Source organism: Agrilus planipennis, unplaced genomic scaffold (assembly GCF_000699045.2).
Source record: "Agrilus planipennis isolate EAB-ADULT unplaced genomic scaffold, Apla_2.0 scaffold283, whole genome shotgun sequence".
Taxonomy (NCBI): Eukaryota; Metazoa; Arthropoda; class Insecta; order Coleoptera; family Buprestidae; genus Agrilus; species Agrilus planipennis.
In genome coordinates this window covers 156,489-169,263 of record NW_020438960.1, presented here as the reverse complement: position 1 = coordinate 169,263, position 12,775 = coordinate 156,489, and the positions used below count along the sequence as shown (strand labels likewise).

General features: G+C 34.9%; 2 protein-coding genes across 4 annotated transcripts in view; both read left to right on the top strand.

Moving 5' to 3' along the window:
* LOC108742173 (leucine-rich repeat-containing protein 34-like) overlaps nt 1-881 on the top strand; it is a 13,085-nt gene extending 12,204 nt beyond the window's left edge. Inside the window, exon 5 of the mRNA XM_018477229.1 lies at nt 491-881. Coding sequence (XP_018332731.1) covers nt 491-799 — 309 coding nt within the window. The 3' untranslated portion in view covers nt 800-881. The remainder of the gene's footprint in view (nt 1-490) is intronic.
* Nucleotides 882-5,338: 4,457 nt separating this feature from the next.
* Nucleotides 5,339-12,048, top strand: LOC108742197 (twist-related protein 2-like). 3 transcript variants are annotated; one of them, XM_025975137.1, is made up of 3 exons: nt 9,043-9,911; nt 10,575-11,856; nt 11,926-12,048. In XM_025975137.1, the coding sequence occupies exons 2-3, from the start codon at nt 10,597-10,599 to the stop codon at nt 12,031-12,033; spliced, it is 1,368 nt and encodes a 455-aa protein (XP_025830922.1). In that variant the 5' UTR covers nt 9,043-9,911; nt 10,575-10,596; the 3' UTR covers nt 12,034-12,048. The 3 variants fall into 3 exon arrangements, with proteins under 3 accessions (XP_025830923.1, XP_025830922.1, XP_025830921.1); XM_025975136.1 differs by having other exon boundaries at nt 9,186-9,911; nt 10,589-11,856; XM_025975138.1 differs by lacking the exons at nt 9,043-9,911; nt 11,926-12,048 and adding an exon at nt 5,339-6,475 and having other exon boundaries at nt 10,589-11,358.
* The last annotated feature ends 727 nt before the right edge of the window (nt 12,049-12,775 follow it).

Genomic DNA, 12,775 nt, shown 5'->3' with positions numbered 1-12,775 from the left:
AGAGATTTGCGGACAATGAAGAAGTAATCGAAGCTGTAAATGGTTATTTTGAGGAGCTTGACGAATCAGTCTATAGAGATGGCATTAATAGACTGGAACACCGCTATGAGAAATGTATCAGCCTTGGAGGAGATTATGTTGAGAAATAAAAAAAAAAAATTTTTAAAAACCTTGTTTTTCTTGGTCAGGCCGGAAACTTATCAATCCACCCTCGTACATCGAAAATGATTACTTGCTTTTCTGATTCGTTTTTTTGAGCCTAGGTAATTAATTTTTCTGGACGCATCATCGTTCGCAGACGAACTCGAAACTGCCAAAACACCAACATTTGGATTTCTAATGCCACATTCGGGCACAAATTACATTGCAAATTTTTATCGTATTATTTCTTTGTCCGTTTCAACCCCTTATTTCGTTAACTTATGAATTAAAATTCTGTTTAAACAGACGAAGCGGTGTAAAAATATATTTTACGCTTTCCTTAATCCAGATAATCCAGAGAATGTTAAGATCCGGCGTGCTTATTCAAGATTATATGGATATCAGGTTGTACACCGTCGATGGGGTTATTTATCACGCCTTTCATCCGGTTGACCACTTCAAGCAAAAATATTACTGTGTAATGGATCACGGGTGTCCGGTATTTCTTAAAATACGTAGGAATATAATAGAAGACCCGTACGCTCAACCAAGGGCTTTGATTAAGTTCAAACATTACCCCAGAATTCCAGGCGCTAATTTTAATTTGTCCCCAAAGCCTCCTATCTGCGATCCCAAGTCACCTTCAACTTGTCTTTAGTGAAAAAGTATGCATACGTATGTAGTAGATGTTGTTATAATTAACTGATTTTAATAAAAATTTTGTAGTTGTAGAATAAGTAATTTACATCACCCATGTAAAAAATAAAATTTACAACAGTATAATTTATACTTCTTTTAAAGCTTTGACACTTTGTATGTTTCATTTAGAAAAATCACATTTCTAACGACCTTTCGTAAATTACTGTCCACATTTATCTATTCATTCATTCTTTCGTTCGTTCATGGTCCGAGAAGGATTTCTGTTTTGTTGTTTTTCTCCGAAGTCGAGTTCATAAAATATGAAACCTTCACTAATGATTTCGAAGGCGACGTTGTGGGGGTTCCTCTGCGACAAAGTTTTAAGTCGAAGGGAGAGAGACGGCGCAGCTGGTTGTGGACTTTTTTTTGTTTCACTTTATTATCTTGTCGTCCAGTAAGTATTGTTTAACACAGACGAACGTTTGCTGTTTAATAAAGCCTTTTATACAACGGAAAAAATCAAAATTATACCTAAGCAAAAGTCCCAATTTTCTACAACAGAACATCCTTCAGTCCATTTTTTTTTATTCGCAGTACCTACCTAAACTAAGTAAAATTAGAAGTGTTTTTGATATTTATTTTATATCCGCAACTTTTGTAATTTATTAGTTATGATTTACCATCATTGTCGATTAGGAATTCGCACGATATGATATGCGGCGTTTGATGGTTCCGGTTCCTGCACCGATGGGAGCAAAGTATTGTTATAGGACAGGAGTATATTTTACGTTGGATTGGCCGCTTCTTAACAAAGGTACAAACAGGTAAACCTTACCTGTAGACATGACATTGGTTCTTTTTCTAAAGCACATGGTCAGTAAAATGGCGTACCTACCTACTCTCAAACAGAGAAAACCAAAATTTTTTGTTATTAATTTAATGAAATGATTATTAAGTTTCAAACGAATTTAATTAGGTAATAAAGCGCTTCAATTGTTTCAACAGGTAACAATCAATTTCATCACCTGACGAAGTTACATTACGCCGCGAAACAATTGTAATGTTTTACTAAGGTTCTTATTAAATTGGTTTCAATTGGCTTAGACACCATATAATTTCATTACATGAGCAGTAAAATGTCTTTGTCGGTACCTATATACAAATGGAAAAAATATTTTGCCTATAGACATTCATAAAAGAAATTGAATTTTTCGTCGAGTAAATTAACTATTTTAAGAACTGCTTACACATGCATCGGCATAAATGAAGTTCAACGTTTAAAAGTGACTTGTAAAAGCATCTTTTCATGTTTTAAAATCCACATAATTATAAATATTTACTTGAACGAGTAAACAGAAGTCGCTTCTTCTTCTTCAAGTCTCACATCTTACAATTAGTGGTGCGATTCTAATCTTCGTCGTTCAATTTCAAGCTGTTTTATGAAGTTAACGTTTAACTAAACTTTTTCAATTCCTAATAGGTACCTAATTTAAAAGACAAATTGATTAAATTTTTTCTTTATCTACTAATTATGCAATTCGTCAAATTTTTCATGATTTTAAATTACTTAATACTCAATTAATATCTAAACAATAATCGATTAGGGACGGCTTGATTAATGGGATGAAAGATGATCAGCTAGTAGCTACCACATAAGTATCTAAGTGACGCAAATAAGCGGATTAAATACTTAAAATCGGTAGATAATAGGATATAAAAACTGCTGAATAGAAAATAAAGGATTTATTCTGGGACTTACCCATTGTTAATTTTTATTGGCGGTTGGGATTATTGTTAGAAGCGGCTTCCTATTTTGTTGGAAGTAAAAATAGGGAAAAACCGAGCACCCTGTACCCTCATAAATCTCAAGTACCTAGGTATTTTTCGGAATAAGTATGTGTATTACTATACTTGTGAATATTACTGTTTCGGCATTATTTAGAAAACCGATTGAAAGTTACTGAAAAATGTTGGTCGTTTTTTTTTTATTGTAGATACTTATGAATTTTGTTCGATCTATCATAAGAAGATAATATTGTTGTCGATGATAATTTGAACAGGGTTGGGAAATTCCGATTTGCAGGTAGGTGGATTGCAAACACAATTTTGCCGAATTGCTGCTGTAAACACCTTGGATTTTTACAGAGACACGTTTTAGAAACGTTGGCGTACAATAGCTTATAAAAGTGGTATTGAATCCCTTAATTGTTTGTTAGGAGGTGTCGTAGCCTTTTCTCAAAAATTGGCCTGTCGTTCTTATTTCACGTTTGCATTATTTTAATATTAACGCCGGATAACGACTAAAGTGAAGAAATAGAACCGACTTTGATAAAAACAGTTGTTAATTTTCAAAAGAGAAAAAAAGAAGAACAAGGCACTCGAGATATCATTTGTGAAGGGTGTGCGATAAGGGACATCTGCCTTTTCGTAATAACAGTGAACAAGCATCACCCCTCAAAGATCACACACTCTTCAGGGTGAATTTTCTAAAGCATCCCGTACGGTCTTCCGTTTCATTAATTTGGGGAGAAGGTGCCCGAACGTTTTCAACACATGTCTTGTATTAATCATAGCACTTTTGATGAGATGCATAACTTCAGAACGAAATAAATACATTCTTATGTTGCATTTACTTGCACGGCTTTATTTCCTCAAAAAAAAAAAAAAAACGCTTTCTTATTAAAGGGATTTCAACGATCACAACCGAAAGCACCAGTACTTTGAACGGGAGAGAGACAGATAAAATTTCTATTAAAAAATAAGGAAATAAAATAAAAAAACAACTATCAAAGCTGCTTTTAAAATAAACTTTTGGGAAGAGTCTTTACAGTAAATTTATTAGGTATATGTGCATATTTTACATTTGACGGTGAGCGATTTGTTCTAATTTTAAACTGTCTTATTTTAACCTCAATTTTCGTTTCTTCATAATACCTACACATATAAGTATAAAGAATCGAGCGGAAAAGTAGAAAATCGTTTTCAACTTCGACCATTCGTTTTCGTTGAAAGTTTCTGATAAAAAGGCGAATTACTCGACATTTCCCACAACCGATACTTCAATGATATACTGTATCTATAAAATCTTTACAAGTTCGTTAAAACGCATATTTTAAACTTGTTTATAATCTCAAAACTCGGTTTTTTGAAAAAGCTTACCCATTATTTGGGTACCTATTACCTATAATAACGTCTTGGTGCTAAGTATTATTTAAATTTTAAGGTGTTGACACCTTTTGCAGTTTTGCAGCAGATGGCAAACAAATGGGAAATTTCAGTTGTAAACTGCAGCCGCGCACAGAGATTAAAACTTTATTTCAGTTGTTATAATATTAGTGAAACGTGTCTTGAAATTGCTTTAAACAGATTACTTAATGACGGATATACCTTGTACCTACTTCTGATATCTATTAGATCGGATATTACCTCCACGAATGGCAACCAGATGTGCATTTTGAACAGAAAAATTTGTTAAATTAACAATACCACCAGATATATATATATATACCAAGACGCATGAAAGAAAGCATTGCAGAAAAATTTAGTGTTTACTAATTAGATTCTTTCGATATATAATCTAAACATATGTGATATGATAATTAATAAATACGTACACAACATATCTACTGAATAACAATTATCTTGTGTTCGACAGGTGCCGAACATAGAAATTACACATTTTTTGAGCAAAAGTGCATAATTTGATGAATTCCTAAAGGCTTTCGCGGCCAGTAGATGAACTGAGTGTGTTTCGATTCGGGTCTAAAAACCGCTGTGTGTTGCAGCTGCACATGCGGCATCGGATAAGATGGAAGGACCTTTGAAGAAGGCGCCACTCGTGCTAGCGAAACGTCAGGAAGCAACACCAACCGACGACGGCCTTTAGACCCGAATCAGAACAGCGTCAGCTCAATTTGACTAATATTTGGAATATATTTTTTATACTTCTACGAAAGCTTTCTTAAACTAAGCGAACTTTCACAATCAAAGGCTTAGTATTACATTTATTGGACTGACATTACTTTATCTTTAAACCTATCTGTAAAAAGGTGACCGAAGGTACCTATTCGTAACGAATTTCCTTATACCACGTCATATTTTTCGAGAAATGATGCCGCCCTTTGATGGATTGCATGTAAAAGAATATCCAATTCGCTACTATTATAATACGATCAGTACCTCCAAGTTGAATAAATAATTATTATAAAATCTTAAGCAAAAGCATTTCATTTATAATTTTTCTGGTTTCGTTGGTGCGTATTGTTCAGTTAACGAGGAATAATGAAAAATGAAAAGCGTGTAACGCATTTCATTGAAACAAGCATGTTCGGTCGAAAATTAAATTATTTTTAGGGAGCGGTTGTATGTGAAGAATTGCATGTAGATTTATTTTATTACTCGGGTGTCAGAGTTGGCGTTGTAAAGGGAAAACCCATTCATAAAGCAACTGACGGGTGGGTGGGACAAAGGCGACTTCGGCGGCACGCAGTGAACGATCTCAAAGAAGCTCCGTCTGCACCAGAACATAGGCAACAGCATCCGAGCAAAACGGGATAGACAAAGATAGAATTTAAGTAGGGATCGTCTCTCAAGTCCCATTGGCAGAGCAGTTATTTAAGTTGTCTTTAGATTTTGGACGAATCGTGAATTTAAAGGTTCAAGTCAAGTAGCGTCGGCTCCGTATCCCGTATCCCGTATCTTCTTAGAACAGTTTTATGTTTCCTCTCTGACATTTATTAGTCGGTCTCGAGCCGTTTCATTTTCATTTTCATTTTCTTTCTCGCCAAGTTTAGTAACGCACCTTGTAGCAGTTAGTTCTTACCTACTAGTTACCAATGTGAATATAGTGTTGTTGTTGTTGGTGCGTCTGTTGTCGACAGAAAATGTACGAAAATACAAGTCCATCGACGCCTTCGTCGTCACCTATTCTTCATCGTCTATCGCCTTCGAACCTGATGGATTTGACAAACACAAACGAGAAGTATCTTCCTGCGACTTTGCCTCACGAATTCAATCACAACACATTCGTCCAATACCATCAATACGACGACAGGCAATCGCCCCTACAACATACGTACGCGATGACGGAAGCGAACAAAATTTTTCATAACTCTTATCAGAGAAATCCCTACGAAGGTGTACGACGAACGGACACATATCATCACAGCTATTTGTTAGATAACAATAATCAACATTACTCAAACCCGCTGGAAAACTTTCAACCCAGACATATCAAAGTTGAGGTGGAAGAGGAACCGATTTTGAAGACCAGAAACGTAACCGGTCGAAAAAGGAAACCAAACGTGTCCGATTCGGATGACGAAAATTCTTGCCAGAGCAGCAGTTCAAGAACGACCAAGTCGAGAAGGAAAACGCCACAAAGTTTCGAAGACATTCAAAACCAAAGGATAATGGCCAACGTGCGGGAGCGTCAACGAACCCAAAATCTCAACGAAGCATTCGCAAGTTTGCGGAAAAGCATTCCCACATTACCATCGGACAAATTATCGAAAATTCAAACACTCAAACTGGCTGCCAGATATATCGACTTTCTTTACCATATTCTGTCCACTTCTTCGCCGGAAACGCCAACGGAGAACGACGTTATCGGAAACGTTTGCTCCTATACCGCACACGAAAGACTCAGTCGCGCCTTTAGTGTTTGGAGAATGGAAGGCGATTGGAACTCGAATTTGTGAGTGTTTCTAGACAAACGAGCTAGGCGAAACTAACTTAAACGTTCCTTTAGATATTATTAATTAAATACGTATTACCTTTCTGTACATTTTGACCATTAGTAATAGGAAGAAACGACACAAATTAGACTCACATGTAAAATTTTTGTTTTGTCAGTAGGTATCGTTACATGATAGGAAAATTTCTTGGGCTAGGTTCTCACAATTGATCGAACGAGGATCTATTATCTATCTATCCTAGTTATCTATTTAGTTTTGTTCAAAATGAAATATCTATCTTTGTAAATAGCGCTTGTTGTAGTACCGTTTTCGTTAGTTTTTTAACAATTTTGATATGAATTACGAAATCTATTAGTTTTTTCCTAAGTTCGAATTACAATTATCATTCTTTACTCAAAATCGGTTTGAAGAATTCATTAAGAAAGATGAGAATGATAATAATAGTAATAATACTCCTCTTAGTGGGGGTTTTCTTTAATGTCACAGTTGTGATGTCGGATCTATAAATATGGTAGCCAAAAGTATTTTATGCTGAAAAAAAATGTATAATTTGATATGTTAAAGTCACGGTGCAGCTGCTGGATTATTTAACTCATCAAAGGAAAAAAAAGAGACACCCGCTTGTGTGTGTATGTTTGTGTGAGTCTCTGTGAGAATGTGACATCTTGTTTGTGATTTTCTTCTACCATCTTAACTTTTATTAAATTTCATTATGACTTACGATTAGGAAACCTACGAAGTATTATTAGTTCTACCATGGCTGTCTGTAAAATTACAATAGCTAATTTAAGATTAAGTTAGTTAGTTAGTTAACAACAATTTAACGTTAAAATAGGAATAATTTTAAGTTTACGGTGTACAATTTAATAATTTGTACATCAGCACGGTTACATCCAAAGATTTGTATATAATCCAATATAGGTATAATAGCTGATACAGATATTTATTTTTTATTGTAATAAATTTATTTTGAGTTACGAATGTGTTTGGTTTTTTCATTTACAAAAATCGACGAAGTAGAAATTGTAGATTCTTTCAAACTTTTAAATTTTCATTATTCTGTTTGAAAATTCTATTGTAATCCTCATCAAAATGTTTGATTGATCGACTGAAAAATTTCAATTACGCAAAGACTGAAAAGCAGAAAATGATTTAAATAGAAAATAAAATTAGATAACATACCAGGTTCTTAAAACAGAGTAATAAAAATAAAAAAATCTTTCTATATATTGCCACATCTTATTCTGGCCTAATTCTTCTTATATTCTTTATTTTTGGTACCCCTATTTAAATATGTCCCTATATAAACTATTACCATTCCTTATCTAACTTTTTGGCCTACCATCTATCCTCTGTCTATCCTTTCTCTCCCATTTCATTCGACAAACTTCCGTCACTTCAATCCGCTATAGTAGGTACTTCCCACACGTTCTGTTTAAGATTGTACCAATTTCTTTTACTAGGCATATCTTTGGCCACCTATCATCTTCCATCCCCAACACATCCTTCAAGTATCGTAATAAAAATATCAAACTCCGGCGATACTTTCCCGTTCCCTAATTATTATCTTAAGCATCCTGCTTTGTAGTCCGTTTCAAAAACGTAGTATTAGGCATATTCATTTTGTTTTTATCCAAATCAAATAAAACATTTTGTTCTCGTTTTCTAATTTTTTATTGAACAATAGAACTTTAAAGATGTCGTCTATACAGTATTAAATAGTTTGTTAGCGATTATTACGTGGGAGTAAACAGCAAACACATTTTCTGACGCCAGAAGATGGCAAAAAAAAAGAATTTAACGGATGATTCATTCCTCTTGTCATTTTCCATGTTCCAACATCCATTACATTATGTTGTTGGATTATGCATGTTTATATTATAAAGAACAGTATGTAACGTCAAAAGCAGCAGCGGGGTGTTAAAGTAAACAAAAATAAACATTTTTCCTAACCACTGATGCTGATGCTGTGTGGGATATGGTGCTATTCGTGCACGAATGTACGTTAATGTGTGGAAAGAAACTCCTGAATCGTTATGATTACTACTACGGGAGAGCGGGACGGGACAAAGAACAAGTCCGCGGCGGTAATGTGATGAGAAAGGTTTTAAGGAAACAAACAGAAGCTCGATGTGAAACCCGATCTGGCTTTTAATTCTTAAAACAAATCTTTGCCGTCCTATAAAACACCTACAATACAAACACGTTATACGTATTGGACATTTTAAAAGCGCAAACTGCCCTGTATAATCATACTATTTGATTGTGGACTTATTCAAGGAAACTGTCGAGTCAAAAAATTAAGTACAAAATCATTTTCCCCTTAAAGCAGTTGTAGTTAAAATTGATAACTTGCTATTTTAATTTTTTAACGCGTTTTATGCTTGTTACAATTAATAAAATTATTACTCGGTTCGAGGGAAAATAATTGGAGCTATTTGGGTTGCCTACGACGTAACACTAAAAATTCGAAATTTTCTTACTGTTATAGTACTTGTTCATAAAAATAAAGAACGGAACGTGTTTGTTGTTATCATTTGTGATTATTGTTATTTAAGGTTGTAATGGTCTTGCACTGTTTGGTGAAACAAACCAATCGGAATTGATAACGATCTAGTGCTACTTCTTTCCATTTTTTCCCCTGTTTCATATAGTTTTCACCTTTCAACAGAACTAGATAGGTACTTGTAAAGTTTTTACAAGTTCTGTAAAGATTTATGTAAACGATTTTTATAAAAATTAAATGCCCTTGAAACAATCAATGCAGTAATTGTTTTATAATTAGCGAAATGATACTGTTTTGTTTGTGTATGAGTGTGTATTGGTCCACCCCACTTTCGCTATCATTCGAATGTTTTATGTTCCACCTGTACGGCATACTCGAGTATTATTGTATAATTCATAACATAAATTCGCAACGGTTGATTATTGTAATAGTTATCCACGGTAATAAACTAATCGCAATAAGAATGTACCAGAAGCCTATATATCTACATATTATTTTGTATTTACATGTGTTGCGTATTTTAAATGTAGTATCATTTTCCCCACCCGTTGGCTCTATTTCCATCTCGACGTGCCTTTCTTATTTTATCTTTTCGAGCTGTATCGCGATCGCGTTTTTTGTCACATGTTGGTGCCGAGAATGAAGCCGAGTTTGAACGTTTTATAGAAAATAATAAATACCAACAACCACACACCAACTACATAACTAATGTTGTTGTGCGAACTGAATGATTTTTAATAAACAGAGAAATGTTCGGTGTTGTTGTTTGAGTGTAGCTTTCGGTTTTAGTTTTTTTGTTTTTCGTGTCGTGTTGTTTCCCATTGTGCCAAATGTAGACAAATTTTTGGGTAAAACTGTCGGTCGTTATCAAATCCATGTAATAAATGTTGTCTCTTTGTTCTTTTACGTCCATCAACACACGATATAAGGTGAGTGTGTTTGTTGAGAATGCCTTCAAGTAAAAGTTGTGCGCTCAAGCCTTCGTGCGATTGTAAAAACGATCATCCAATCGACCGATTCAAAACACGGTTCTGCTACTAGGTATTTAGTTTATAAATATTTATCGTACAATAATTGACTTTTGTGCAATCTCGCCCTTAATAAGTGGTGAATGTGACGAACGAGTTTTACACGAACGATCGTTACAAAAATACTATACTAAGCCTTCTGAAAAAAATTCTGATCACACCCGCATCTATTTTAAAAACAAGCCAAGTGATGAAAATACAATCGTACGAAAGCATATACGTGTTATACAAAATATTCCGTTAGTGCTGATAAAATTATCTGTAGGATTTGCCGATGTGAAAGTATTTCGCTAGATAATCGTGCGGATAATTTTAGATAGCGTGATAAACTTCAAGATTGCGATATCTGTGTAGGCATTGTACACATACAAACGTTTTATTATGACATAATCCAATACCACAAAACTATTACTAGTGCCTACAAAAGTAGCTATCTAATTGTTTTATTAATCAATCTGGAAATCCAAATTTTCTAGATAGAAACGTTTCACAATTTTTCAAAACCCTCATGGGTGTCGTCGGTTTACAGTTACTATGATTACTGTTTTTTCTTGCATTTTAAAGGTAATTTTTATCAGGTGACGACATGACCAGCGATGAAAAATTATCAGAAGAAGTAGTCTCCGTTAACCGAGATGTTTCGTCCTTAGAAGCGATTAAGGATACGTGCCAGAAATCCGCAACCTGTAATGTAGCCGAAATAGTAAACGAAGAAGGTATCGAAGAAAAACCTGATCAAGATTTTTCTAAACTATCCGAGTCGGAGCAAATAGCTAATGACATTTTGCAATCAATAATAGCTTCGACGTTCTGGTCACTCGAAACACATTCTTCTACCGACAATTTCAGTTTCGAAGAAAAGTGTTCTTATATCGATGACAGTGGAATTGATATGACCGATAACTATCCGATACCCACGGAGTGCCGAGAGCCGAAAAATTTCTGTGCGGAGGAAAAAAGTGAGAGTGCGTTGAAAAAAATGATGCCGTATACTGTATTTACCGATAACAATATCAACAATATGTACGGTGAAGTTAAATTTCGTAGGAGAAGTAATTCATGTCAAGAAAGAACGAGCGACGACTTTAAAAATGTTAATAGAAAAACCAGTATCGTTGGGGATGATTTTGAACAATTTTCAAATCGAAAATCTACGTCTTCTGATTCTATCGGGAATAGTAACAGAGGGTCTTTATATTCGGTGGAAGAATACGACGAAGAAGAAAACGAGGAATATATTATTAATAATAATAATAATCGTCACCGAGACCCGAACAAGATCAGTCCGATTTCAGCGGTGAACACCGTACTTGTCAATAACAGCACCGCAACAGTCGAGAAAGAAAAGCAAAAAGAAAACAAAGCTAGAAAGAAATCGATATTCTCCAACATATTTAGCAACAAGAAAAGCAACAAAGTTTCAAAGAAGAGCACCACTCTCGATTCTCCCTTTTCGTCATATCAGTCGGAGAAGCCGTTCAAAATCTCATTGATAAACGCCAAAAAGTACCGCTCGGCAGTGGACATTCGGGAACCACAACAATCATTAACTAAAAGGATTTCGAAGCTCCTGTACAAAGACGGGTCCAATCTTATTAGGAGATCGTTCAGTTTTAGAGATCTTCAGCGAAAGAAAGAGAAGGATATTACTCGAGAAAAATTGGCCGAAATGAAAAATATGGAATGGGCGGCTTCGTTGCAGTCCCTCGTCGAGAGCGACATCGGAATTAGTTACGACGATTTGAGTTTTGTGAATTACGACGTTCAAAATAGTTTATTGGCCGAAAAAATCGAACCATTACGTCCTCACAGAGCTATATTACGAACCCAGAGCATGTACGAAAACGTAAGCAATTTTATTTTAGCGATTACTTTCAAATCGTACTAATACATATTCGTTTTGTTTTTCCATTAGGGGTATGAAAAAAGTCGAAATTGTAATGAAACAAGGGACTCGTCCTCATCCGTCCCTCAGCATTCCCAATCAGCAGTAGGTAAGAAATTTAATTGGTGTCGTATGTAGGTATACAAACATATTGGGTAGTATACAAACTGTCTAAATGTCTGCTCTAACACATAAACTTAGAATCATAAGGTTACGGTAGGAGAAGACAACACTCACAAAGTGATTTCATTAAAGGAGATACATGGCAAGGACAACACTCGTTTAGTGTCTCCTCCAACTGCAACGTTTTAATCATTAACATACCCGTCCGTCAAACCAGACATTTGGACAGTTTGTATGCTATGCACTATCCAGCCAAATTACAAACTAGCCAAGTAGAAGGTATTTCTTTTTAATGTATTTTAGCAGGTTTCGTAAAATAAGCAATTAGAAAAGGAAGAGTGTGACAAAAATTAACATAACAGTGTGCAACATTCCCAATTAAATACTGCAAATTTTAGTAGTATGTTATTTGTTTTTCAAATCGAATCGCCATGTATGTCTATTGCTTACAGACTGCGGTATTTTTAATTTGTAAATTCCAATTTGTCGTCCATTTTATTTACTTATTAAAAAATTGGATTACTTGCGCTCAAGTGGTAATGTAAATCGGAATGTTCGCAGCAACGAGCTCATCGTCATTATGCACTCCAGCAACTTGAGCCGTTGCAGTAAAAACATCAGCGTTATTGAATTTCTCAAGTTTCATTTTTAAAATTTTCTCGTTGGCTGACGTACCGTCTAACCCATAGGTGTATAAAAATAATTTTCTAATTAGTGGAAGCTGTAACATTTTTTTTCGATGTTTCGCCGATTAACA